Below are 27,921 nucleotides of genomic sequence, written 5' to 3'. Positions count from 1 at the left end.
TCTTGTGAAAAACATGTATTCATTTTCCAGCAGGACATTATGTAGTGTGAAAGTTATCAATCAAAAAAAGTAGGGTTCTCATACTCCATGATTCACTACAAAAATATATTCTAGAGACCACAGAAATGCTAAAATACCCAGCATTTCAAGAAACAGTACCAAAATATTTTGTTGCGAGATCCGACTATAGCAGCCAACCCCCATTAAAAACACACCTAACCGTTAACAGGCAGAGAATCATATAGTACATATATATTAAACATTTGACTACAATATCTTAAAATTACATTCCTAAATAACATTACTCATTGCTGTGTTCAAAAAAAGGGTTTACATTATAACATTTTAAAAACCAAGCCACCATAGAAAGTTGTAGCGTCATGTGCTACACAGGACAAATACCTACGTCAAGTTATAACTGGTTATTACACATTAATGCGCGGACGGTAGGAGAGGTAAGGAGGGAGGTCAGTTGGCAACAAAAGCTTGGGGAGACATTTTACGGCACAGTGGTCTTATACTGCTAGTCTGGTAGTCAGATGTGTTTCTGAGTTGGCTAAAGCAACAATAGGTCTGGCTACCAGGCTTGGTGGTCTACCACCTTGTGTGGTTCAAAATTAACAGTACGGATTCCACAGATACTCCATGTTGCTCTCGCACTCAAAACAATGCCTTGTTTGGAGTGCCAGAATAAATTTGATGATTTGTCAGCATAAAAAAAACAACAAAAAACATTTTTGGCTCCCTTGTACAGTTTTTCCCATCCAGCTAGATTTTACATCTCCAATAATTACACAGAATCAAAACAAAAAGGTTACAAAATCACAGGTAAAATTACATTACAAATAAAAGAATCATAGGAATAAAAAAAACAAGTCCATCCCCCCCTCCTCTCTATATCTTCCCACTCCCCCATATGCGTCTCTCTCTAGGAGACTAAGGCAAGCGAGGATGTGCAGAGCAAGGCTGCTACTGGACAAATCAGAGTTTCACAGGTCAGCTTGAGTTCAAGGGTGAAAGGCTGAATGCCTGGTGTCGGGATGAGGAGGGAACGTGAGGAAGGGGTGGATGAGTGAGTAGGGTGTGTTTAATGCAAGTATGTCTTGTGTGTGAGAACTGTAAGTGGCTTTGGATAAGCGCGTCAGCGGAATGACCATACAATCATTACTAATGTGTGGCAGGTGTAGAGGTACCAAGCGTAGCAGGGGTATTACAGTACAGTGGTTGGTCCCTAGGCACAGACGGTGGTCCTTCCATAGCGGTGGGCCTCAAATGACACCCTGTTCCTCATACACTACACCAACCCCCCTTTATGGGCTTTGGTTAAAAGCAGTGCCCTACTTGGGGAATAGAGTGCCATTTGTGACAAAGCCAGTGAGTCAGTCTTTGGGGTTAGGGGCCAGGGTTCAGCCTCTCATGCTAGGGGTCAGGGGTGAGTCTCTCCGGGGGCTAGGGGCCCAAGTGGTCAGTAGTGGTAGTAATAGTAGTGTTTGTGTAGACTGCGAGGCAGGAGTCAGGAGTCGCGCGGCAGGAGTCACTAGGCAGACTCCACGATGTCTCAGGCACAAGGATGACCAGCTCAGTCTGAAGAACAGGGAAAGAGAGAAAGACAAAACAAGAGATGACCGAACCAACAATGAGCAACCTGAAATCCATCACCATAGTGATATGTATCATATTCCGGAAGATTAATGTTGATGATACTGATCATAAACTCACCTCAACTGCTCAGCACCTTCCCTCCAGCGAGAGCACTCGTCCCATTCTCCAGGAACGTCCTGTAGCAAACACACACACAATTGAGTCCCTGCATAACACACTGAAAAACAGAGCTTGTAGTTGCGTTTCAGAGGTGAATACTCACGTCTGATCTACTTCTAGAGACTTCTGGATCTCCTGAAGCACAGCTGTAAGAAAACACACGTCAGACCACAGATGCACAATGATGATTGACATGAGTTGGGATGGTCATCATGAAAAACATGCAATGGGGTGGTTGTGGTTCACTGTGTAGCAGACAATCACTCAAGACTGCTGGTTGGGTTACACGTCCGGATGCCAAACAGGACAGTCAAAGCAGACGCATATCGATATTGCTCAGTTGGTAAGAGCACAGCGCTAGCAACGTCAAGGTTGTGGGTTCAATCCCCGCAGGGATCACTCGCACAAATGTTGGGAGTTGGTTAAGGTTAAGTTCTGTTAAGGTTGTCTGGTGGTTCCTGAGGTACTCACTCTCGTCATTCAGCAAAGCATGCTCCATCACACGTCTAGCAGAGCTCTCTGTAAACGAACAGCATCGCAGCACGCAATCAGGGCACAGAAGCACACGGCATGACAACACAGTGAGTGTAGATCGTGTGTTCGCAGGCCGATCAGCACAAGCAAAAAAAAAAAAAGGTTGACAGCCTAACAGAGCATTTCATACTGTGCGCTTGCTGAAGAACACTGTTAAGCATAGACGCGTGCATGTTTTAGTATTATTTGCATAGCTATAGATAGACTATATTAGCTCTTTAAAGCAGTAACAAACAGCATGTGATCTTACCCGCGCCATCCCTCGTGGAATTTCTGGAATGACAGACACAGCTGTTCAGTAAAACATGAAAAGGTAATTGTGCCAAAAAGCAGTACTTCCAAAGTCGATGGTGAATACAGCTATAAAAACTGTGTGTCTACCTGCGTTCCACAGAGGCCCCGTCCGGCGGCGCCCGTGGCAGAGTGCTGCTGGGTGTCTGGGAGGACACCTCCACTAGAGACCGGGGCTCCACCACACAGCGAGCAGACAGAGAGAAACGCTCAAACTCTGACGGAGAGATCAGGTAGAAACCTGAGGGAGAAAGAGTGCAAGTAAGAAAAAAAATGGCATGAAAGAACTGAATACATGAAATGCCAAATGCTTGTGAGATGTAAACTGTGTGTGTCTCTCTCGTCCTACCCTGTCCATGCTTGGTGAAGACGCAGGATGCAATGCCGCTGACGTCCTCCCTACGTATACAGGGGTACTGGACCTGCAATTTCACCCCTGGCAACGACACCACGTGGAGGTCTCCCTGATTGGTCAGGACGGTGAGGCCGCTCTCGCCGTAGTCGTCCGTGCGGGTGCTCCCGAACCAGGCCACGCCCACCCGGCGCACGCGTGAGCCGTCAATGGCCGTCAACTTTAACTTCATTTTGGCGCTCACCTTAGGCAGGGTGAACACCTGGAGAAAGAGAAATGATAGTCTTGGAGGATAAACACATTCTGTGTTTCTTTATGAACCCTTGGGGGGGGGGGGGGGGGTCCCCCCTCATCAGATGAGTGTGGGTAAGATGTGTGTGCATGTGTGTGTGTGTGTGTGTCTTCTCACCTTGAACTGTTCCTCTGATATAACCAGTAGGCTGTGTGAACCCTGCATGTCAGGTGAGCGGGCCAGGTCGTGTGCCACCTCCAGGGGCTCAGGCAGAGGGGAACCATGGCCGTCCAACACCAAGATGCCCACTACTGGAGCACGGTGCATCAACTGGATCTCCTTAGCTGGAGAGAAAGTGGGATAATGGATTTGTGCTTCATTGTCTGTTAAAACAGAGTTGTGGAAGTGTGGACGAGGGAGGCAAGAGAGCGATGTGTAAGAACATGCGTGTTCTCACCAGGGTGTGCTGTGACAGGGTCCTCTCCTCTGCGTTCCACAGGCGGTAGGCGGAGCTGGTAGGCGAATACTGATCCCCCATTGGTCCCTGCCCACAGAGATGGTGTGTTGTGGGAGCCTGTATGAGGGTAATGAGCAGTATGAGATGTCATAAAATGTCTGTGTGTTGTAACAGCTCCGAATTTAAGTCTGAACCGCATCAGTGAGTCTCCTCCCGATGCTGCGCTTCCCCTTTAACTCCCAATTAAATAGCCAGCATCAGCTGTGGAAAAAGAGCGATGCGAGAGAGGAAGGTTTCAAACCCTCAGCTCTGAAGCTTGTTCATACAGTGCTTTCAGAAAGTATTCACACCCATTCACTTTTTCAACATGTGAAAGTGGGATTAAAATGGATGTAATTATAAATCTACACAAAATATTCTGTCATAGTGGAATAATATATATATTTTTTTACTAATGTTAGCTTTTATCTTTCAGAAAAGCCATCTTAATTAGGTAAGTTTTCCACCCTGAGTCAATCACCCTGAGTCAATCACCCTGAGTCAATCACCCTGAGTCAATCACCCTGAGTCAATCACCCTTGGCAGCAATTACAGCGGTGAGTCTTTCTAGGTAAGTCTAAGAGCTTTCCACACCTGGATTGTGAAATGTGCTTAGCTCCATTCAGTTTATTTTTGATCATGAAAAACTCCTAAGTTCTAAACGATTACAAGAATACCCATAACATGAAGCAGCCACAACTATGCTTTAAAAATATGGTGAGTGGTATATGCAGCAATAGGGATGAATATTTTATAAGTTTCAATACAGGAAATAATTCATATTTATCCAGAGTCCCAGGAAATACAGAGAAAATTGGAAGTGCCCATTTAAGCATTTAAACCCAAGATATGGTTACTGTGCCAGGGTTCTCCCAAAATAAGATTGGTGTTGCACCACAACGTTGGCTTAGCTGCGACCCTTTGTAAAGATTTCACAGTAAATTAAACTGATACTTAGTAATGAATAACTTTGATAGCCTATGACTTTCTTGTGAATTGAGAAACAGGCTGATCATAAATTCAGAGCGTTATGTTCCTCAATGAATTCAGAGCATTTTTCATTTTACTCATTTAGCAGACGGTCTTATCCAGAGCGAATTTGCTGAATGATTTTTCATCTAGCCAGCTTGGGGTTTCGAGCCAGCGACCTTTCGGTTACTGGGCCAATGCTCTTAACCACTAGGCTACCTGCCGCCACAGAGCACACCCAGAGAAGGCGATAGCATTCATACAAACTTTGTAACGGCAGTCTAACAAAAGTACAAATGACCAAAGTTGCCTAGCTTGTTAGATAATCTTCAAAGAATGACAATATCTCCTACTTGGCTAAATCAAGTTGATGATTATACATATATCAGATCAACTCATGAATAATGGGGAGAAGAGAGGAAATTGCTGAAATATCAAGGTAACAGTTAAAAAAAAAAAATTATAATAATAATCCATATCTACTCTTATACCGCTTGTTGATCACACATTCTCTACAGAAGCTCTCACATGGGCAGCAATACAAGACAGCGCAGAAGCGGGGGGAAAGTTATAGCATTATTTTGACATGCATAGGTGAGATGTGATTTGATAATGCAACCTATGGAATACAGAATAAAGTTAGGTATTTTCATGCGAAACTGGAGTCAGGATTTTAGGTTTCAGTGGGAGGAAAATAGGTACATAGCTAAATAACACTTGATTTAGGCTATGGTATCACATGCTAAATGTTTATGATCAGTGATAGATGAGCAAACGAATGGATTAGCTGCCACTTCTACTTGTCTGCCGGAGATCAATTAACTAAATACACTAAATGACCAAAAGTATGTGGACCCCAGCTCCAATATTTTCACCATTCAGTTGATCATAACTAAGGTGAGTTTTCCTCCCTTTCCTTTCTCCGCTGCCACCCGCCTACACCACGTTGTTCTCAACACCAGTTTCAGTCAATATAGTCTACTGTTTTATAGAAATCTGCCCTTCTCATTACTAAGTCATTTGTTGTATTGGTTTCGCCCCAAACATAACACTTTGTATTAAGGACAAACATGTAATTGCTTTGCCACATTTTTTGCAGTATTACTTCAGTGCCTTGTTGCAAACAGGATGAATGAGGTTAGTATTGTAGAGTAACTACAATGTTATTGATCCATCCTCTGTTTTCTTCTTTCACAGCCATTCAACTCGGTTTTAAAGTCACCTTTGGCCTCATGGTAAAATCCCTGAGCGGTTTCCTTCCTGTCCCGTAACGGAGTTAGGAAGGACGCCTGTATGTTTGTAGTGACTGGGTGTTATATTATTAGTTTTACTCATATACCAATAGGTGCCCTTCTTTGCAAGGCATTGGAAATCCTCCCTGGTCTATGTGGTTGAAATTCAGTGCTCGAATGAGGGACCTTACAGATAGATGGTACAGAGATGAGATAGTGATTTAGTAATCATGTTAACCACTGAGTCCATGCAAGGGGTTGAATACTTGACTCAAGACATTCCAGCTTTTAATTTTTTATTAATTTGTAAACATTTCTAAAAACATAACTCCACTTACATTACGGGGTAGTGTGTGTAAATTCACGCAGTAAGACAATGTGGAAAAATACAAGGGTTGTAAATACTTCAAGCACTGTACCTTTGTTTTGAACTCAAAAGTGCACTACAGCAGTGTCTGAACAAAAGCTAAAACGCCACCAACATTCCTAAACAGATTGGAATGACAGGAAAATCTCAGCTGATCTGTTGTTCTCCACTTGAGTTCTACTGTTGGATCGGATTGACTCAGACTCAACTGTCAACTTAAATAAGTGAAATAGTGTATGTTGTTTGGTTACTAAGAGTTGTTGGGGAATAATATATTGTGAATCCTAATCATTTGTAATGTTGTGGGGAACAAGTGTTTTGGGGTTTTCTGAATGGGACTGGTTTCACACACAGCTTGTTGATGAACATTGAGAGAGGTCAAATAGATTCACTTGAAATATTTTAAGCCAGAGGTACAGAACGTTTCCTGAGGAACTTAAGTTATAATTATTTTGTGACTGATAGTTTGTGTGATCATTTATTTTGGGATAATATAAAAATGCAAAATAACCTTTTGTTTTGGAGTTATTTCTTTCAATGTTATGGGTTTATGAAAAGTTTATATTCCACGACTGACTTTTTCATGAGTTCTTTGTATTGGTCTATACTTGACAGATGAGACTGAATCACAAACAGAAAGGAGAAATCAAACATTTCTCTGCTGGCACGATCTACCTGGCACCCCTAAATAAAACCAGTGGTGTAAAGTAAGTAAAAATACTTTGAGGTTCTACTTAAGTAGTTTTGGGGGGTCTGTGTACTTTACTATTTAAATTTGACAACTTTTACGCCACTACATTCCAAAAGAAAATATATTTTTACTCCATAGATTTTTCCTTGACACCCAAAAGTACTCATTACATTTTGAATGCTTAGCAGGACAAGAAAACAGTCCAATTCAAGCACTTACCAAGTCAACATCCCTGGCCATCTACTGCCTCCGATCTGGCGTTTGTAAATTATGTCTGAATGTTTGAACATCCCTGGCTATCCGTAAAATAAAAACAAGAAAATGATGCCGTCTGGTTTGCTTAATAAAGAATTTAAACGTATTTTGATACTTAGGTATATTTTAGCAATTCCATTTACTTTGGATACTTAAGTAGATTTAAAACCAAAAAAGTCTGACTTTTCCTCAAGTAGCATTTTACTGGGTGACTTTCAAGTGAAAGTGGGTACCACTGACTAAAACTAACCTCAGAAGTCAAGTCAAAACCGTTAGCGTGACTTACTGTCTGAAAGGAAGGTATCAGCGAAGTATAGCGTGCGCACGAGGCCGGTGAAGGAGTCGTCAGGGGATCGAGGCTCTATCTTTCTCTGGACGGGCGCCAACTCCATCTCAGCTAGCTCCGCCTCTAGACGAGCATTGGCCTGCTGCAACTAGAGAGAGAAGCCCGTTTTAGATACACTGGGTTGGAGATGAATGCAGAAGAAGACCGCACAAAAAAATTGTGATCTTTAGGAACTTTCAATTAAGATTTATGCAGTCATTTTTTGTGGCCCAAGAAGACATTTTTGTAGTCTTTTACCTTAGCTGCGTTGTTGACATGGTGTTTGCGTAGGGACACTCGGCTGCGCCTGATCCTTCTGAAGGACTGACGGAGAGACTTCTTAATGCTCTTCACTCTGGACAGAGGACCTTCCATAGCCAGCTGGTCACTGGGGTTCAGAGTACACCTACAGGACAGTGACAAGAAAGGGTTAACACACACATACGATCTCCATTACCGTCCGTTATTTTGAAGTCATACAGACAGAAACATGCAAACACTCAACACGCCCCCCCCCACACACTTACCTGACGAGAACGTTGTTTTTCTGCTGGTAGTCGTAGAGTCCAAAGCCGTGGCTGGTCCCGAATGTTACTAGTTTCCACTCAGAGTGCAGGGTGAGGGCAGTGACCACGGCCGGAGGCTGGCACTGGACCAGGGCAAAGGGCTGGAAACCTGGGGGGAAGGTCACCGGCTCCTCCCTCACCTCCAGACGCGTGTGGCCCTGACATGGAGAGACGGTTACAGAAGTATTGATCACCTTTTTTTTAATGCTAACCGAAACCCAATTCAATCAAAATTGCACTGCAGTTTTTAAACACACTCCTAATGTAATTTTCTTGTTTGTCGTTGTTTACCTTCCAGCGGAAGCCCTCCTGTCCCTGTAGCAGGTCTGCTACGGTGGCCTCCACAGTCTGTTCTGCTGCCTCATCATTCAGCTCTAACACCAGGATCTATGGAGGGGAGAGGTGAGAGACGGACAGACCCTAACATCACATGTATTGTTTTGGACCAACAGGCAGTCTTATCGGACACTTATATGAACCACTCAGACATTCACATCTCTTAGTGTGTGTGTGTGTGGTGGAACCTCTGTAGCTCAGTTGGTAGAGCATGGTGCTTGCAATGCCAGAATAGTGGGTTTGAGAGATATATATATATGCCAGCCAACTAAATCAGATCACCCTCATTAATAATTAATGACAGATAATATAAATGTAAAATTAAGACAATAACAGACTGGATTTATACCAGTAATGTCCAAACATGTCAGACACGGCAGTTAGGCTAACTGGCCACCAGAGGGGGGGGGGGGGGGGGGGGGGGGGTAGTGGTTGGTTTTCCCCTGGTAAACTCACCTGTCCAGCAGTGCCAGCTACAGTCAGGTAGCCGCTGTATTTACACAGGTGGATCTTCTGAATGCCAAGACGAGGGTCGTCACTGTACGGGTCAAAACAACCCACCTGGAGGGAAGAAGAGGATGGGGACAAGTTTCATACACTGTCTCAGTGTGTGAATCGTCTATCTATTCTGATTCACGAGACACATTCTCCCCCACAAAACACACCTACACCTTGTCTAAAAGGACTCCACTTTACCTTTGTGCTCCCTGTATGTGATTATACACACAACCTAATAGTGGAAAACTCTTTACACGTTACTTATACAGACACACACACACACACCTTTCTGAAAGGTGGCCACTCTCCCTCTGTGCCCTGGTTCAGGTTGTCATTGGGGTCCGAGTCAGTGAGGAACACCCCTGCCGTGCTCAGCTTGTACATGGGGTACAGACACACCCCCGACGCGTCCCAGAAACGCACCGTACCGTCCTCGTGCCTGTGAGAGATTACATTTGTGAGGATCAACAAATCAGAGAAACAAAAACATGACTGACTCTTTGAAACCCTGTTCGCAGTCTCCATACAGGAACATTAAAATGTAGATCATAACTTGCATTGAAATGAGGACTCTGAAAATAAATGAACGAGCTGTGAAAGTCTACTGACCCTGTGAGCAGTAAGTCTCTCTGAGGGGGGTCTGGGGCCAGGTTCTGTCCTCCTGTCATAGGCCACGGCTGGACGGAGGGAGAGAGAATGGGGGGGGGGGGGGTGCAAAAAATTATAATTAGGATGAAAGCAAGAAAGAATTTAGGTCAATTCAATTTGTGCTCCATCAATTCAAGTTTCCAATTAACAGAATGTATTTTCACATGCACAGTGAAATGCTTTTCTTGCAAGCACTTTCCCAACAATGCAGTAATCAATATCAGTAGTACTAGAAAAGGTCAAAACAATTAAAAAAAAAAAAATATATATATATATATATATATATATATATATATATATATATAAATAAATAAAAACGAAGCTAGCCATATACAGGGTCAGTGCCAATACCATATTTACCATGTGCAGAGATACTGGAGTGGTTTTATACAGTACCAGTCAAAGGTTTGGAAACCTACTCATTCCATAATGGTGAAGTCATCAAAACTATGAAATAACACATATGGAATCATGTAATAACCAGCTTCATGAGGTAGTCATCTGGAAAACATTTAAATTAACAGGTGTGCTGTGTTAAAAGTTCATTTTTGGAATTTCTTTCCTTCTTAACTCTACGGGATCAGTGTTTGGGATGAGTTGGACCGCAGAGTGAAGGAAAAGCAGCCAACAAATGCTCAGCATATGTGGGAACTCCTTCAAGACCACTGGAAAAGCATTTCAGGTGGAGCTGGTTGCGAGAATGCCAAGAGTATGCAAAGCTGTGATCACAGCAAAGGGTGGCTAATTTGAAGAATGTAAAATGCTTTTTTGATTCTACATGATTCGATGTGTTCTTTCATTGTGTTGATGTCTTCACTATTATTCTACAATGTAAAAACCAGTAGGACCACACAGCAAAAAACACAGCAAAATGAGTAGGTGTGTCTAAACTTTTAAACGGGACTGTATGTATAGGGGTTAGGTGAGTAGGCATCAGGATATACAATATCATTAAGTGTGGTGGCAGCGTAGGATGATGATTGTATGCATGCAAGTGTGTGTAGAGTCAGTATGAATGTGTGTGTGTGTGTGTGTATAGAGTCAGGGCAAAAACTCCAATAAAATAAAAGGGTAAATGCAGACTGTCCATGCAGCCATTTTGTTAGTTATTTAGCAGTCTTATGGCTTGGGGCCTGTTGGTGTCAGATTTCTTGCTCTGGTACTGCTGGCTGTGCGGAAACAGACAGAACGGTCTATGGATTGAGTGGCTAGAGTCTTGAACAATTTTCCGGTCCTTCCCGCCACTTGATAGAGGTATCGGACAGCAGGGAACTTGGTCCCAGTGATGTACTGGTCTGTCCGTACCACCCTGTGACTGAGGGCAATGTAGTTGTCATACCAAGCAGTGATGCAGCCAGTCAAGATGCTCTGAATGGTGCAGCTGTATAACGTTTTTACCATTTTAAGTCCTTGGTGATTTGGACACAGAGGAACTTGAAGCTCTCGACCCGCTCCACTGCAGCCCTGTCGTCATAATGACGTCGCTCCACTGCAGCTCCTTGGTCTAAAGACATTGAGGGAGGGGTTGTTGTCCTGGCACTGGCGTCGGTGTTATTTGGCCCCCAAAGTTTTCGGTGGGGGATTTGCATTGTAGGACTGTAAAAACACCAGGAAATCAGCTCCAAGTGACTTCAATTTAAGAAATCTGTTCCCAAGAATTCCCACGCATAATAGAGAGACGTGATCATATACAAATGTAAGAACAGTTTTAAATGATTATGATTCAGGGAAACATCTCTGTTTGGGCTTCTTGCGGTCAATTTGCAGTCCACAAATAATTTGTGATCGCGTTCCGGCCCCACCCGACAAAAAGCTCAAAAAGAAATTGGCCCGCGGATGAATATATATAGTTGAAGATCCCTGCTGTAGGTTGTCTCGTCGCCGTCGGTGATCAGGCCTACCACCGCCGTGTCGTCAGCAAACGTATTTGTATTGGCGTCTTGCGTGGCCACAGTCGTGGGTGAACAGGGATTACAGAAGGGGAATAAGCACACACCCCTGACTGGCCCCCGTGTTGAGGGTCAGCGTGGCAGAGGTGATGTTGCCTACCCTCACCACCTGGGGGCGGCCCATCAGGAAGTCCAGGACACAGTTGCAGAGGAAGGTGTTCAGTCCCAGAGTTCTAAGCTTGGTGACGAGCTTGGAGGGAACAATGGTGTTGAACGCTGAGCTGCAGTCAATGAACAGCATTCTTACATAGGTATTCCTGGGTGAAGGCAGTGTGGAGTGAAATGTTTATTGTATGTGGTGCAGGAACATGCTTGGGCAGTGTGTGTCACCTACCTTCTTAGAGTAGTGTGTGTTCTGCAATGCTCCGGCAGACAGGACCCTCTCCCACAGCTTCAGGGGTATAGCAGAGACATGGTGGGAGCAGGTGATGGCCGAGCAGTGGAGAGGCACCAGGTACGGAGTCTGGATGACCGGCCACCCTTCAGTCTGGAGATCTATTACTACCAACTCCTCTTCTACTAAGACCACCAATGCACTGGGTTCGCCTGGACAGAGGGGGAGGGGTTAGCCTGTGTGTATGCGTTTCTGAACCTGTGTGTGCACGCGTATCCCCCTGCCTTTCTACCTGTATGGTCTGGTCCGTCTCTGATGACGAAGAAGTCGATGATTCTGGAGGTGAAGTCCAGAGCCACGTGTGTTTTACTGTGGATCACACTGATACAGTGTCTGTCACCGTAGCTGGCCCGGGGCATGCCGCCACTGAGGAACAGGAACGGGGGCCTGGATATAGACATACAGGAGAACCAGGTTAGAAAACATTTACAGATGGATTCATGTGTAAGAATGGAGGATGTGAAAAAGGAATTGACAGAGCAGGCAGAGCGAGAGTGAGGGAGGAGAAAAAGAGAGAGACTCACTCACCCCTGTTCTGTCGGCAGCTGGATGATTTTAGAGATGGCCTTACAGGGGAAGTGGCCTACAGAGGAGAAAGACAAATCAATTTATCAAATCATCAATGAACCTATTCACCATTCAATCAATAACATTATCCCCGTTGCTGTGTTTTGTCAGATTCCAGAGAGAAACACGGTGTTGACTTTTCGGGGGTCCTCACCGTACGGTACTTCGGACTTCTCCTGCTCGCTCTGTGGGTCATCCCCAGCCACCTTCCAGCGGCAGTAGCTGCCATCGCTATGGGAACTGAGAACATGGCCACCGTCCTCCGTCCACCACACGCTCTCCAGTTGCTACGGAAGCAAAACCAAACAGGGAGTCAAGATCAGAGCTCTCGACATCCAGACACCAACACACAGACACACACATTGTATACCTGTGTAGCGGGGATGTGTTTGACGGCTGATTGGCTATCCAGGTCCCAGACGACCATGAGGCCTCGTCCGTATCCAATCAGAACCTGGCGTGGGTTGACGGGATTCTCCTGTAAGGACTCGACATGCTCCAGGCTCCTACGACCTCCGTACTCCTCTGGTACACTACGAAATGAGGGGGTTCCGTTTTAGCACAATTATCGATCAAATCCATTTGTGGCGGTGTGTGTGAGAAGCATTTAAATAGGAATCAAGTTGTTTCCGTCTGTTTAGGATACCAATATTTCCAATTTAGTGACTCGATGAAAAGGAAGTGTGTGGTGTGTGTTAGTACCTGTTGGTGACTTTCTCCAGGCTGATGTTCCTCTCCTCTAGTTCTCTGAAGCCTGGTACCTTCACTATGAACACATGTCCTCCCTCTGTTCCAAGCAACAGCAGGTCCCCAGAAGAGTGGGCTAGCACCGCTGTTACACGAGTTACACTGGGGGGAGCACTGATGGAGGGAACGAGAAAGAGGGAGAGAGAGAAAGATGGGATGAAGTTAAACAGGTTGAATGTGGCAGACAGAAAAATCCTATTTAAGGTGCATATGTGTTCACCACTGAAGTATGCATGTCACCATAGAAATAGAACCTCATTCTAGTTCTGTGCATGTCTCACAATGGGTCCTCTTACCGGGGCAATCCAATGAGTGCGAGTGTGTGAGGAAAATAAAAAAAGCTTGAGAAGGGATAGGAGAGATGTTGTGGGGTGGTGTCTCTCACCCCGGGGGTCCAGTGAGTGTGAAGCGTCCTATCTCCAGCAGCTCAGAGACACCATGGTGAGCTCTGAGGGTCCACATGTGGAGACTGTTGTCATCCAACAGAGTCACCAGCTCCACCTGTTCAATAGAGCAACTAGAGATGTTAAAAAGGACCGTAGGACATTATGAGGACGTTAGGAACACGTTATGACTGTCAGGAGGACGTTTTGGGGCTGTTAAACACAGCTTTAGTACTAACGTTCCCAGCAATGATCAGATCCACATACTGGATTCTAGGGCTGGGCGGTATACTGTATTTTACGTTGGTTTGGGTTTTTAATGTTACTTTCTATGACATTATTTGAATGTTCGGTTTGTTAAATGTGATACGCCGTGTGTAACGTCCATTTCATAGTTTAAGTTGCTACTTGAGTCATCGCTCTCCACGCCACTTTCCACACAGAACTAGGCCCGTCCCGTCACTCAAGGAGCACATTTGGGGTTTCTCGACTGCAAGACACTTGTATTCAGTCTGCATGGTTAATACAGAACATGCAACAACGTTGATAACAATGCTGTGTTCACTTTGCTTTTTAATATGAATCCACTAACATTCCAGAATTACACCATTAGCTTGTGTTTCTTACATCTGCAAAAGGCTAGTTTGTCTTAGCAAGGGGGCCTAAATCCTGTTAACCATTAGAATTAGTGGTTAGTTTGCAAAGAAATGTACTCAGTCGGAGCAAACGTAGCTGGTTATAGTGCTGTTTGTCTACATAACCTGGTTCAAGTATCCATGACATTACCCTGAGGAAGGCACAGTGATGCCGAAACGGTGGTAAATACCCAATAAATGACTGGGAGTTTATATATGGAGTGCACAACTTTATTTTGATAGTTTATTCACCATTAGTCAGCACCTCCACACAAACTATTTTTCTGGGTGTGTGCCAGCTCATCTTTGTTAATTATTCAAAAACATAAAATAGTAATTATTTGTATTTTTTTGTAATATTATATTTTGGCCATATCGCCAAAGAAGATCCTTTCAGTAGCAAGTGTGAACGGAGCATGTGATAAGGTGCTGCCAATGTGTGTGTTGAGCAGCCACTCACCTGGTGTGGCAGGAAGTGGACCTGTGTGACGGCAGCGTTCTCATCGTGTAGACCCATGAACTCCACACCTGGGCCACCGTAACTGATCACAGGTTAAAGAACACACGCACACAGCATGGCACACCAACACACAGTGTACACACATGCGCAGCAAACACAGACACACACAAAGCATGATGTATACACACACAGTCCCCCCCCCCCCCCCCATTCATAGACACGGGTTCTTATTTTTCTACTGTACTGAAACAGTCCACATGCATCTTTAGAAAGAAGAGATTTTCTGTTGTCTTTCTTTGTGTCTTATCTGGCTGCCCTGCCCTTGGCTAATAATACTTTCATTCATAGAATTTATTGTGTTATCAAAAGAACAATTTCCCCTATTGTGTGAATTAATTATAATGACAGAGAGAGACAAGGGTTATCATAGTGACTGGGAGTGAATGGTGGGAGTGTACTGACTGGTTCCACACTGGCAATGAGTACGATTGTGTAAGATGAATCAAACACACACACTACGACAGAGATAGACACACAGCAACTGTGTCTGTCTGGTAGTCAGAGTTGAGCAACAACCTGGGAATATAAAAATGACTCCACATGTACCCACACACTAACCACAGACAGCTAAAGCAGAGGGGAGACTGCGACAAACTGGTTCAATCTTGCACTCCTACACAACCAGACAGACCTCTCCCGTGTCTATTAAAGAGGATACAGTTTGATGGCTCCGGAGCGTGTGCCGATGGCCAGGAGCTGGAGACTGGGGCTGAAGCCCAGGGCACTGGGCTGGTGAGGAAAACCATGCTCCACTGTCTGGGTGGGTGAGTGAGAGAGAATTATAGAAACTGGCAAGACAAATTCCCTGATAATTGTCTGGGATTGGGATCATAGCCTTCCTGTCGAGACTAGAGATCAAAGCCTTGTCAGATCAGACTGACTGTCACTGGTCTTACCTTGTTGAACCCATAGAGCTCCTGTTTGATCCGCTCTCTTTGGGACTCCTGGCCATGTCTCCTAAACCTCTTCATCCTCTCAGGAGCACACAGGCCCAACTGCTTCACCTCTACAGAGAGACAGTGGGAGAGAGGAGATTCATGAAGGGGGGGGGGGGGGGGGAACTAAACCAGGGCTCCAGGAAAAACTCAGCTCAGATGGTGTGTGTTGGCCACTGACAGAGACAGGCAGATGAGAGAAAGGAATTCCATAGGAGGAGCATGGCCTACTCTTTGCTTTCTTGTCCGTGGTCAACACACACACTGCCTGAGGGGGTGGGGCTCGTCTCAGACAAGAGCTAGGGGTTGGAGGTCACTGGAGGCTCAACTAAAGAGACCATTGTTCTACTACTACACACTGTTGGAAACACCTGTCACACCTGCTGTTTCCAAATAGGCCCTTCAGAGAGAAAGAGGAAAAGTGAGAGAAAGAACGAGTCTGCTTTTCATTCTTTCCTTTATCAATAACGTTTGCGCAACGCTTAGGGCATAACGAACCATGACCCGATCACAACCTTTTAAAAACAACTCTCCTCTCTTTTCCAGACAATTTAAAACCCCTGGACTCCGACTTTCATTTCACTAAGAGGAAGGAAGAGGACTGGACAGCTTTCTCTTCATCTCTACACATACCAACACATTCCCTAAGCCCATCCCGTGAAGGAGAGGTTGAAGCCACAGGTTGGTTAGACCAAAAATGTCAGTGGTCTAACATGCTGACCAGACCGATCACGCGCGTTGGTTTTTGTCCACCCACACCAGACGCGATCAGGACACGCAGGTAGAAATATCAAATAACTGAAACAACTATGTTAATTTGGAGATATGTCGAAAAGCTTTAGACATTTATGGCAATTTAGCTAGCTAGCTTGCGCTTGCTAGCTAATTTGTCCTGGGATATAAACATTGGGTTGTTATTTAACCTTAAATGCACAAGGTCCTCTACTCCGACAATTATTCCACAGATAAAAAGGGTAAACACAGTTCGTTTCTAGCTCTCCTCCTCCAGGCTTCTTCTTCAGACTTGATATGGCGGATGGCAACCAACTTTAAGGTGCATTACCACCACCAACTGGAGTGTGGACAGCAGTTTATCTTTGGGTACATGCTCCTAAAACCAATGAGGAGATGGGAGAGGAGGGAATTGCAGTGCATCAAGCGTCACAAATAGAACCAAGTTCTATTTTAGAGCCTGCCTACACAGCCACGCGCGAGCAGTGTGAGTGCAATGATTGAATTATATGAAAATGTATTTTGCGACGCAGGCGTTGAGGTCAGCATATAAACCTGTCTACTCTGACTGAACTCAACCTCAAAGCTGTGTCTCCCTAGGTGATGACAAAAATTAAATGTTCCCCCTCAAAAGACATACAAAAAAAAAAAAAAACAGGCCAGTGTTTCAGGCCTCGCTGATTTTAAAGTAAAACTAAAAAATGTCAACAATGATTTCATAAAAACTACAAATTATAATATTGCAAGCCGGGATAAGCTATGAGACCGTATTTTCTGTCTAGGCCTACTCAGTCTTCGAGACAGAGTGAGACATACTTTTGTTATTATTACCCTGATATCAGCGGCAAGATGCCGTTAGTCATTAGGCGTGTGAGGGATTATGGGATAGTGGAGGACTGACTCACACCCTCACCAAGTAAACTTCCTCGTTTGGATCCTGGAGACTAAGGGAGTGGGATGAAGTTGCATGCTTAAGGATTTGGGGATGGTAGGCTTACCCTAGATCTGTGATAAATAAATGTAATATACTTAGTTTTTTTAATAGAAGAGAGTTCCATGTTAAATGTGTGTCGGACACATTGGTCTAGTACCCATTCTGTTCCTCTGAGTCCACCAATGTAGACCCAAGGGGCCAGCAGAGCAGAAAGAAGCAGCTCAGTGCTCTAAGCCTGCTAACAAAGGCTGGGTGGGAGGTCCTCTTTAGGGCTTCACACAAAGAATGGCTTCCTAGGCAAGGACAAGAATCTGCTCTGCTGATGAAAACTGAGGGTAGCTGTAGGAGGAACACACAACGCACATGCAGGCACACCGCAGTATGGAAAAACCTGGCAGTCTTATGGCAGTGTTCAATGTAAACACAGACCCAAGGAAGCCCGTCTACATTACTGAAACAGACAACATGGTGATTAATTGTAGGATTTCAACCAGTGTGACAGTTAGTCAAGGCCTACCCAGTGATTATGCATCCCATACGCTCCCATTAGAACCTCACTAGCAGAACAGTAGTGTTTAGAACTGTCAATTCAAACAGCAAGTTCCACCTCTTCCTGTGGCTTCCTTACGACTCTCTATTCTTCAGAGTACAAAAGGCTTGGAAAATGGAGCAAACTGAAAATGAGTGACTTATTCAAGGCTACAGTACAGTTAGACAGGTTTGGAGCTGGGAATCATGTGCAGTATGTCACATGACATATCCTAACAGACAGACTACATTTCCATTCATAACACCCTGTGGACAGTATTCTGGCAATAAGGCTTAAGGGAAGTCCCCAAAGGGAAGGGATTTGTTCATTACTTGGAAAAACAATGCTATGCTGAAGCCAGTGACACAGAAACTAAATGGCAAACATCCAGTGTCAGTGAGTGGACAGTACAGCCATTCTATTCCACTTAACTGAGAGAAATCCGCCATGGATTTTCCCAGGAATTCCATTTGGACAGAGCAGGGCAATGACCTTGTGTTGAGAAATAGGTACACAGACAGACACCCACCTCACACAGCAATTATCCGAACCAGCAAGGGCCGTTAACATTGTTTAGAAACTTGGTCAAAGATTTACAAGACAATGAAGTTGACTTGGCCTTGCTCTTATACAACACAGATGTCATTCTTGATGACACAGATCAAACAAACTGAATGAGAGCAGCATTGTTTTAATTGGGGGCGATATGGCTGCATGGCTTCAACAAAATTCATATTCAATTCTTTGGAAATGCTTGGATAGGGAGGAAATCACACTCCCGGTTCGTTAACACCGCTCACCTGGGACATCAAACTCCCAGCATTCTACCAACTCAAACCATCAGAGATGAGAGGGGATGTACAGAGAGAAGAAAACACACACAAACGTGCCTGGACAGGGCATCAGACGTAAACTAGACTTAGTAACTTACTGCTACAGTGAAAATCTCACTTTTAAAAGTTCATATTCTGTTAGGCTTACCCATCCTGAAATAAAGTTGCTGACTCATTCTACACCCATAGTTGTGGTCAAACCATAAATTGTAGGGCTGGGAATTGCCAGAGAGCTCACAAGACAATATTATCATGATACTTAGGCTAGCTGCAGATATGAGCTGTATTATGATTCTCACGATTCTATATGTATTGCGATTCGATGTTCCGAACATATCGCTCACCATATATCTGCCGCAGAGGGACAAGAGAGCCATGAGAAAACAAGTTTTGATCAATCACGGAAATAAAAAAGGGCTGAAAATAATTTGGCTCCATATTTAAAAAGGAGAACAAGCTATGATGAAAAAAAATACTGGAGTTCTGGTGCAGGTACAGCCAACTAGCACAAAAATATTGCGATAGTCGATACACCGTAAAAAAAAATATTTTTTTAAAAGAAAATGCAGATATGTAACTATCAATCCACCCCCCCCCCCCTCTAATAAATTGGAGAGAAAACACTTCAAAAACTCAACCTCAAAACAGAGCGTTAAAAAAAGATTCCTCATCAGGGATGACCAATCAGCAGTCTACTCTAATTTATATTTGTCTATGACCGGTATACATGTACACCATTCTGTTGTTGGCGTATACTCACAAAAGTCCAACACAGAAAATCTGCTTTAACAGATGTAAATTTTAAAAAAATTCAGAAGGAAAACATTTCACTCATATTGTAATTAATTATAGGTCATATTTCATAGAATTCTGGAAACACTGGACAGTTACATTAAGCCCTGTCTTTAAATAACATAGCTGACATTGTAATTCAGATCGAATGGCCAGGAAAAATGCCTGGCATCTGAAATATTCTACTTATGTTCTTATGCAATCACCAGCTATGTCAGAGCTTGTAGAAAAAAAAGCGACTAATAAGTCACTCCCATGAAACCGGCCGATAAGCAAAAACAAGTAGTTAATTAACCGAGAAGAGGGAGTTCATGTTTAGTGTTAAAAGTGTGTCTATAAAACTAAAAAGCCTAATTCACTCACACACAAACAATAAGAAAACCTGTCTGACAAGTGCAGGAGACAATACAGCCAAGGAGAATTAGCTGTGTTGGCAAACGTGGTGTGATCATGAAAACATTAAGATGAGACTACACCTCTCTCCAGTCCTCCTCCCACTCTCTTCCCTCGCTCATGGCATACAGAGGCTCAGCTACATCCTCTCCTGCACTCTCTCACTATGGAAGAGTGGGACATTTGAGTTTCACTGACCCCAAATTATTTAGTCACGCTTCTCGGTGAATTTGCAAACAGACTCTTAACCTTTGTCCTAAGACGCAAGAGCATAGGACTGAACGTCTAGAAATCCTTCATACGGAGTCGGCCTGCATGACAATGCAGCACACAAATTCAATTTTAGGCCTCAACGTCTAAAAAGGAGAATAAGCGAGAAAAGGGAAGGGCGGCTGTGTAGGCTGTCACGCTGGTACAGGCTGATCCATAACCACTCATTGCAGGGCTAGGCCTATTCTTAGTGATGAGTCCTCTCACTCAGCATCAACGGATGGGACCAGACTCCTCAAATACTTTAGAAATAGATCTCATCCCTGATCTGCCAGTAAGGTTGGATTTGTGAAACCAATAACATCATAACCTTGATATTCACATCTACAATCAGTGATAAGGATAACTGATTACAGGGATTCAAGGAAGAATATATTCACGGGACTTAGAGCAGAGATGTTTTTCTCGTAACTGTCTGTACAGAAATAAAATATTTTCGGGGGTCTGGTGGACAGGATGTCATACCCCTCTCTCCTGTAATCACACAGACAGGACAACAGTTAACAATGGCCTCACGGCTGTTTAGCTACTGGTTGTATTATTGCTCATAACCTACTGTGTGGCGTAGAGTGCACTTTCTGTTATTATCATCCCCTTGAGGATTTTTGTTTTTTCTTGTGGTTTCATGTATCAAGCAGCTCCTAAAACTGTGCAACCTTTAGAACAAAAGCTATACAATGTGCACTGACTTGAATAGAAAAATAAAGTCTATGCAACAACACATTGTTGTCACATTCTTTCCTAGTTGTTCATTATTGACTGTTGTTGGGATACATTTTGATGCATTACTTAGGGCTAGGAATTGCCAGGGGCCTTAAGGTCCGATATTGTCACAACGCTTAGGTGACGATATGATATGTATTGCGATTCTCACGATTCTGTAGTGATTCAATACTGTAATTCTATCGCGATTTGACGCGCCAAACATACCGCTCACTATATCTCTGCTGCAGAGAGACAGAGAAAACGAGTTTGGATCAGTCCGGGAAATAAAAATGCTTAAAACATGCAGCCTCACCATTTAAAGAGAAGAGAGAAGAATCTTTAGGGTGACAAATACTGGAGTTTTCGTGCAGGTACAGCAGACTACCCCTACCCAGAGTAGCACATTTTTTTTTTAACCGCCGTGGCTTTGTGAGATGCAGAGTAGGTGAAGGGATGATCTCCGCATGTGTGGTTCCCACTATGAAGCATGGAGGTTGTGGTGTGATTGTGCTTCACGGGTGACACCAAATGATTTAGAATTCAAGGCACACTTAACCAGCATTGCTACCACAGCATTCTGCTGTAATAAGCCATCCCATCTTGTTTGTGCTAAGTAGGACTATCATTTGTTTTTCAACAGGACAATGACCCAACACACCTCCAGGCTGTGTAAGGGCTATTTGACCAAGAAGGAGAGTGATGGAGTGCTGCATCAGAAGACCTGGCCTCCACAATCACCTGACCTCAACCCAATTGAGATGGTTTGGGATGAGTTGGACCGCAGAGTGAAGGAACAGCAGCCAACAAGTGCTCAGCATATGCGGGAACTCCTTCAAGACTGTTGAAAAAGCATTCCAGGTGAAGCTGGTTGAGAGGATGCCAAGTGTGTGCAAAACTGTCATCAAGGCAAAGGGTAGCTACTTTGAAGAAACAAAAAAATATATATTTAGATTGGTTTATTACCTTTTTGGTTAATACATGATTCCATGTGTAATTTCATAGTTTATGTCTTCACTATTATTCTACCTGGAATGACACTGGAATGAGTAGGTGCGTCCAAACTTTTGACTAGTACTGTATGCATGTACACACAGGAGTCCAATCTTAATAAAATATTGTCACACAACTGTATTGATCCCCCTATTACTTAGCTACTTAAAACATGACCTAGAGGCCTTGGTAAAACAAGCGAGAGAAGTTAATGTTACTGTTGAAGATTAAGTTAAATGTTAGCTACTCTACTTCCTCACCTGTCTCATTAGCTAACCAGTCTATTTCTCCTGCGAGGTAAACTGTTCCACATTGGTAGAGGTAAAACAGGAATTGGGCCAAGATAGGAGACTGTAGAGTGTGTAGGTTAACGAGCCACTGACATGACACGCTCAGTGAGGAATTGCATCTAGCCAACTCGAAGCAGACTTTAGGTTGTTTAGAGAATGAATCATGTGGTCACTGGTCAGTCAGTGTCTTGTAAAAATGCTGCATCCGTCCCTTCATAATTTTATGCTTTTCCATCATTCTGTGCTTGGCTAAGCAGTAAGCACCCTTATCATGGCCTACTCTAATGAAAACAACTTAGCCAGAGCGATTTGATCTCAATGCTTCTTTAGCTTTCCTTATCAAGACTGATCTACAGATAACTGGCAAAATAAAGGAAACACCAACAATGTCTTAAGGTGTTGGGCCACCACAAACCTCCAGAACAGCTCCAATGCACCTAGGCATAGATTAATTACAGTGTCTGGAACTCTATTGGAGGGATGTGACACCATTGTTCACCAAATTATGGAATTTCTCATTGTTTTGTTGACGGTGGTGGAAAACACTGTCTCGGGCACCGCTCCGGAATCTCCCATAAGTGTTCAATCGGGTTGAGATCTGGCGACTGAGACACACAGTCTAATCCCCCTATGCTCCTTCTAGTCATGGCAACCAAAATACTGGGAATTTTTACACATGACCCTAAGCATTATGCGACTTTATTTGTTTAACTCATGAACAACACCCGTCTGGCAGCACTTGCTTTTAATATACTTTGTATCACTCATGTTTTTTTTATTTTGGCAGTTACCTGTACATCTTGGGACAGGTGCTTGTTTTGCTTAGAAACTGGGGCGTAGTTTTAGGTCGAAGTTTATCATGTCCCAATGGCAGGGGTCTGCTGGGAACAAAGGGGTGTTGTTTGGCTAGCACAGCTGCAGGTGGGAATGATGGACTGGGCAGTGTCAGTGGAATGTCTGTCCTTCAGTAGTAGCCTGTCTGTCCCAGCCTTTTTTCCTGGATAGAAACTAACACCGCCCAAAGGTACAGTAAGCCTCATACTCTTGACTGAGTAAATACTTAACACTTGTAAAAGCCATATAAAAAAGGTAGCAAAGTGTGCAAATTCATTACTGCATATTTGCATAGGTTTCACCGAACTGCAAACAGATGACAAACAGCGGGCAGAAATGAATAAAATCTTAAGTATCCTCCATGTTGCAGAAGCCAAGAATAAAGTGAAAGTCATGTACAACCCAAAACAGTCTTGTTGACATTTCTAATGAAAACAATATTGTCTTATTTTGGTCGTGAATTTCCCCCGAAACCGGTCAAACCGGTCTAACAGATGACTTCTTACCACAAGCCCATACGCCCCCTCCCCAAACATAATTACTCATTGACGAAACCCTACTCTACCGTTGCCTCAAACTACCTGCGAGACGAGGAAGACACCTTGCTCCCACCTACTCGTTCCCGTTGCCAAAGTTTTACATTTCCATCATTATGCAACAGTTAGCTAGCTCAGCTGACTTAAAAACGTGGTGAATGGTTCGTGATGTTGATGGCCCTGAACGGGGAATATTTTCAGTTAGCTAATAGACACAGCGGCCGCTAGCGAGTTTGTTACAGTAGCGTTCTGAGTTAGCTAACGTTAGGTAGCTAGCTAACGTGAGCTATTTCACAAACTTGTGCAGCAAGCAAGTTAACAGGGTACTTGTATTTCAGTCCGGTGTATCCAAAAATGAATGATTATTTAATATGTCTAAAGTGTACAGACCCTTTAATTCCTGGTCGAATGGAAATTAATCTGAATGGCTTGGCAGCGGCTCACCAACATTGCCAAGCTAACTAGCTAACGTTAGTCAAGTTAACACACAGCAACTAATCTCTCGAGGTTAACGTTGCCCTGTTGACGTGCTAACTAGCGAGTGTTATCCAGTTAAATTACACTTCAGCAGTAAGGTTAAGTAGTAGCATTTTAGCTGGCTAACTAACGACATGCTACAACACCTGTAGACGCGACACTCCTCTCTCACTCGGGCCCTTAGAAACTCACCTGACTCCCAACGGCCGTCGCCCCAGCTGTGTCCAAAACGCTTTCGCCCGCTAATTCACTAAGCTTGGTCGGCGTCCAGTTTGCCACGTTTCAACTTCCCAAACCAATTTCAAATCAGAATCCAAAGCACATCGCCTGCTTGCATTGAAGTATGTAAATGCAGACCCTGTGTTGGTTTGTTGGAGGCTCGCTCGTCCACCTATCTTTCCCTTGCCCTGTCTCCGCAGCCTCGAGGTGATGATTCCCGATGCCCCAGACCCGCAAAGCGCAACTTGACTGGCTAGCCTCCGCTGAGACTCCTCCCTTCACATCCCCTTCCGCAATACGAATCAGCCAGGGAGTAATGCATGACCATACAAATAGGTTTGGCTCCGAATGTAAAGACTCAGATGTTTATTAATATAAAGTAAACTTTGGAATTTCCCCTAGTAGATTTTCAGAAAGCAATGTTATATTGTGAACAGATGTTGCATGAAGTATAAGGTCTCAAACTCATTATGTTTATTTTGCAGAATTACTTATAGTGTAAACAATGATCTCATATTGATGGCACTTTTCGGAGTAATTGTATAATACAACATAACAGTCTTTGAGGCGCAACCACAAGAAATTATACTTCACTTGATTTAGTGCTTGGCAATTATTAACTGTATTAGAATCATGATAGTTTAAGGCACTCTGAAGAAAAGTCATACAAAAGATAGCTTTTCCTGCTAATTTCAACCCCATCTGCTTGATTAAACATTGCTACACCCGCAAACAAAAGACCCTGCAAATCAATAGGAATGTGCTTTTTTTTGTGGTCAAGTTGCACATAATGGAAAACTGTACAGTGTTCGCTCTTTATAAGCTCAGGACCTCAGCTCCTTGTGAGGGAGTTGTGATGTACAAAGTTGGGGATCCACTGTATCGCCCCTGTAGAGATACATATACAGCCAGTGAATTCATTCATTTGCGTTTGAGTTCATTCAAAACACTGAAAACAGTATTGGAAGGATAATAGTAAAGCCATGACCATAATCCTACCACATACTTTATATGTTTCCTTTGGATCTGCATTGCGAGCTGAGTAGATGGGGGTAGGAGGAAGGGGCTAGAGGTTGTTTTCCAACCGGGCATCTTTCCTATCCATATACTTAGATAGACATCACATTATTGTATCTGACCCATTATGGCAATTGTTTGAGCATGGGCAGCGCCATTGAGGCCATCTCCATTTTGAAGTAGTCCATTTTCTTGTTCTTCTACTTCTATGAGTTGGCGTGCATACTGCCACCTAGAGCATGTTGTTTGAAAAGCCAAGGTTGACGAATATAATTAATTGGCTGATCCCTCCTGATGACCCGTATGGAATCATGTGATCCTTCCTTAACACATAAGAAGTACCACCCAGTTGACTACTTAAAAATAATGAAAGTCCTCAATGGTGCTGCCCATGCTAAAACAGGTTTTTGGGCACTACAGTCCTCCATGTTGCTCTCCCATACTCATCTTTTCCTCTCACATATTTCTTCCTTCCTTCCTCCAATCAAAAATTACACATCTTATCCCGCTTCCGTCTACCAGACAGGAGCTTGCATCAGTCTGATTGATAGGGGTTCAGGGAGTAATACCTTTCATTTAGTAGTGTTTATTAAAGTGCACTTGATGTGCTGTAAACAACTCTACAGACTGGTCAGTTTGTTACACAGTTCTCTAACACTGTTTTTTACAAAACATTACCAGCAGAAGTACTGATACCCACTCTTTGGAATGTTCGGATCCCCCCTCCTACATTCTCACAGATACCCCACCAAACACTGTCTAATCACACACCCGGTCTTTGTCTCTCTCTGCCTCTTTAAGAATTGCACTGATCATCAACAGGATGAACGGACAGCCATTCCTTATTGTTGGGGACAGGGTATATTCTGTAAAACCAGATGTAGGCTGACCCTACAGTTTAGAACAGACTAGAACACGTCAAGAACAGTCTGTTCCACTGCAGGTTAGAATTCGTTAGAGGGTTCAGATGGCAGGATCAGTCTCAGCTTCACACCAAAGAGAGGATTGTAAACATCATAGAGCGACCTTTGAACTTTACAGTATTAGTAAAGTATGTTAATTATTGACCATCCATAAGCAGTCATGTGCAGTAGGTTGTAAACATTATTGGGTGACCTTTGTTATTTTAGTCTGATTAAGTCCATAACTGGTGGTTCAGTGGTGAGCTGGAATGAGCTACATCACTACCGTACAAGCTGCAGAGTATGGCAGTTCAAAACGTCCATGGAGTCAGGAGTCACCGAGTCAACCCTAAAACCCTCTGCCAAAGACACCGTGAGCAGCTCCTCCAAAAACCTGTGCATGTCTTTGACCTCACATGGGCTGCGGCTAGGGGTGATGGCATCACAGAGGTCACCAAAGTGGGTCTGTGTGGCCCAAGAGTCCGAGATGACGAGTCCTCTGTACCGCTGTTTCTCATACTGATCCTGGGGAAGTTCGTCTGGCCGGGGAACCCACTCCAGTTTGAGACGGTTGTAGCGCCGGTCACTGGGGAGGGGGGAAGTAAGACCCTGGGTTGTGCGGTAAGAGAAACGCTCACAGAGGAGAACCAGAAAGGTACGCCAGGTGCAGAAGATTTCGGCGGTGAGGATGTGCACTGAGCATGTGCGGAGTTCGTAGTTCTCGGGAGCACGCCGAAGGTTGAAGTGTAGCACACGCACCTGGAATGAGAACGACAGGCTGATGCTGCAGTGCTAATGGTGCATGTGTGAAAGAACATCTGCATTCCACAACAGACCCACATGCACACACACATGCTTACACTATAATACTAACACACAAACAATGCACACACACCTGGCAGTCCACGTGCACCAGCAGCAAGGCTCTTCTGGGTGCATCTCTCAGGCTGAGCGCTCCAGCCTCAACGTGCCGCTGTATCTCATCCAGTAGGGGGCGTATCTGGAAGAAATCTGCTTCCCTCCTCAGCAGCCTCATCTCAGAGAACCCGTCCGGCAGGTCCAGGGAGCTGGAACGTAGGAAGTTCAGGATATAGCGGAAAATCTTCCCGTCGCGGTCAATGAAAATGTTTCCGCGTTTGTCCCTAAGCGTAGAGATCTGTCCCGTGAACATGGCGCCCAGCATGGAGTCTCGGTAGCGAGTCAGAGTGTCCAGGGTCGTAGTGTAGATCTCACCGCCAACGTTGAGAGAGACGGGGTCCGACAAGGAGTTACTGTTGCTGTCCGAGGAGTTTAGGTTCAGCATCCTCAGGCACTGAAACGACCTCTGCTCAGGCTAGAACACTAGATGAGAACACTCAAGATTGGAAATGGTAGAACTGTTGTCATATCACTTCTCTGTCTCTTTCTATGGAATTCAGCAGACTGTTCAAAGGAAGTTATACGTCTCAAGCGTCTTTTGTAGCCTGAAGAGACTTTCCTTTCAGAAGCGGCAGGGCGAAGTCGTAACCGGGATACTAGCAAGTCACAAAAAGACCCAAAAAGGATGAAATAACAAAAAGATCCGAAAAGATTGGAAGCTGGATCTGTAAAAAGCCGGTGCTCTGTGCAGGCGGATTTATCTATCTGTAGTTTTGTTTCTCCCCATCATGGTCCCATACTGTGTAGGATTCCTGTTGGTGAGCTGAGGCCTGGTTAGTTGCATAAGACTGTTTGTGTCTGAGCAGCTGGCAGTGAGAGAGACGGGAGAGAAGGACAGCGAGGCGGGAGAGAAGGACTGGAATGCTA

The 27,921-nt window shown here is 44.2% G+C and overlaps 2 protein-coding genes across 3 annotated transcripts; both read right to left on the bottom strand.

Annotated features, from left to right (window-relative positions):
* Nucleotides 1-24,496, bottom strand: LOC110498929 (LLGL scribble cell polarity complex component 2). Of its 2 annotated transcripts, XM_021575655.2 has the most exons (27): nt 24,191-24,496; nt 15,645-15,754; nt 15,407-15,504; nt 14,689-14,770; nt 13,596-13,711; nt 13,166-13,324; nt 12,834-12,996; nt 12,618-12,750; nt 12,425-12,479; nt 12,129-12,283; nt 11,837-12,048; nt 9,515-9,582; nt 9,191-9,344; nt 8,864-8,968; nt 8,363-8,458; nt 8,033-8,229; nt 7,764-7,911; nt 7,467-7,614; nt 3,628-3,744; nt 3,348-3,514; nt 2,936-3,200; nt 2,677-2,827; nt 2,546-2,568; nt 2,233-2,280; nt 1,865-1,907; nt 1,720-1,778; nt 1-1,584 (listed from the first exon to the last, which is right to left on the bottom strand). In XM_021575655.2, the coding sequence occupies exons 2-26, from the start codon at nt 15,717-15,719 to the stop codon at nt 1,721-1,723; spliced, it is 3,036 nt and encodes a 1,011-aa protein (XP_021431330.2). In that variant the 5' UTR covers nt 15,720-15,754; nt 24,191-24,496; the 3' UTR covers nt 1-1,584; nt 1,720. The 2 variants fall into 2 exon arrangements, with proteins under 2 accessions (XP_021431330.2, XP_021431331.2); XM_021575656.2 differs by lacking the exon at nt 2,233-2,280.
* Nucleotides 24,347-27,921, bottom strand: LOC110498928 (BTB/POZ domain-containing protein KCTD21). Its single transcript, XM_021575652.2, has 2 exons — nt 27,032-27,921; nt 24,347-26,895 (listed from the first exon to the last, which is right to left on the bottom strand). The coding sequence occupies exons 1-2, from the start codon at nt 27,437-27,439 to the stop codon at nt 26,419-26,421; spliced, it is 885 nt and encodes a 294-aa protein (XP_021431327.2). The 5' UTR covers nt 27,440-27,921; the 3' UTR covers nt 24,347-26,418.

This window comes from Oncorhynchus mykiss, chromosome 20, assembly GCF_013265735.2.
Source record: "Oncorhynchus mykiss isolate Arlee chromosome 20, USDA_OmykA_1.1, whole genome shotgun sequence".
In the NCBI taxonomy this organism is placed as follows: domain Eukaryota; kingdom Metazoa; phylum Chordata; class Actinopteri; order Salmoniformes; family Salmonidae; genus Oncorhynchus; species Oncorhynchus mykiss.
This window is presented reverse-complemented; position numbering and strand designations above follow the sequence as displayed.

What these genes read in the sequence shown, in the direction of transcription:
- LOC110498929 (XM_021575655.2), bottom strand. Translation starts at nt 15,719, where the DNA reads ATGAAGAGGTTTAGGAGACATGGCCAGGAGTCCCAAAGAGAGCGGATC. An exon ending in CTTCACCAAGCATGGACAGG is followed by an intron (nt 2,828 to 2,935) that starts GTAGGACGAGAG and finishes TTTCTCCCTCAG; the next exon opens with GTTTCTACCTGATCTCTCCG. An exon ending in TCTCTAGAAGTAGATCAGAC is followed by an intron (nt 1,779 to 1,864) that starts GTGAGTATTCAC and finishes TGTTTGCTACAG; the next exon opens with GACGTTCCTGGAGAATGGGA.
- LOC110498928 (XM_021575652.2), bottom strand. Translation starts at nt 27,439, where the DNA reads ATGCTGAACCTAAACTCCTCGGACAGCAACAGTAACTCCTTGTCGGAC. An exon ending in TGGTGCACGTGGACTGCCAG is followed by an intron (nt 26,896 to 27,031) that starts GTGTGTGTGCAT and finishes TTCTCATTCCAG; the next exon opens with GTGCGTGTGCTACACTTCAA.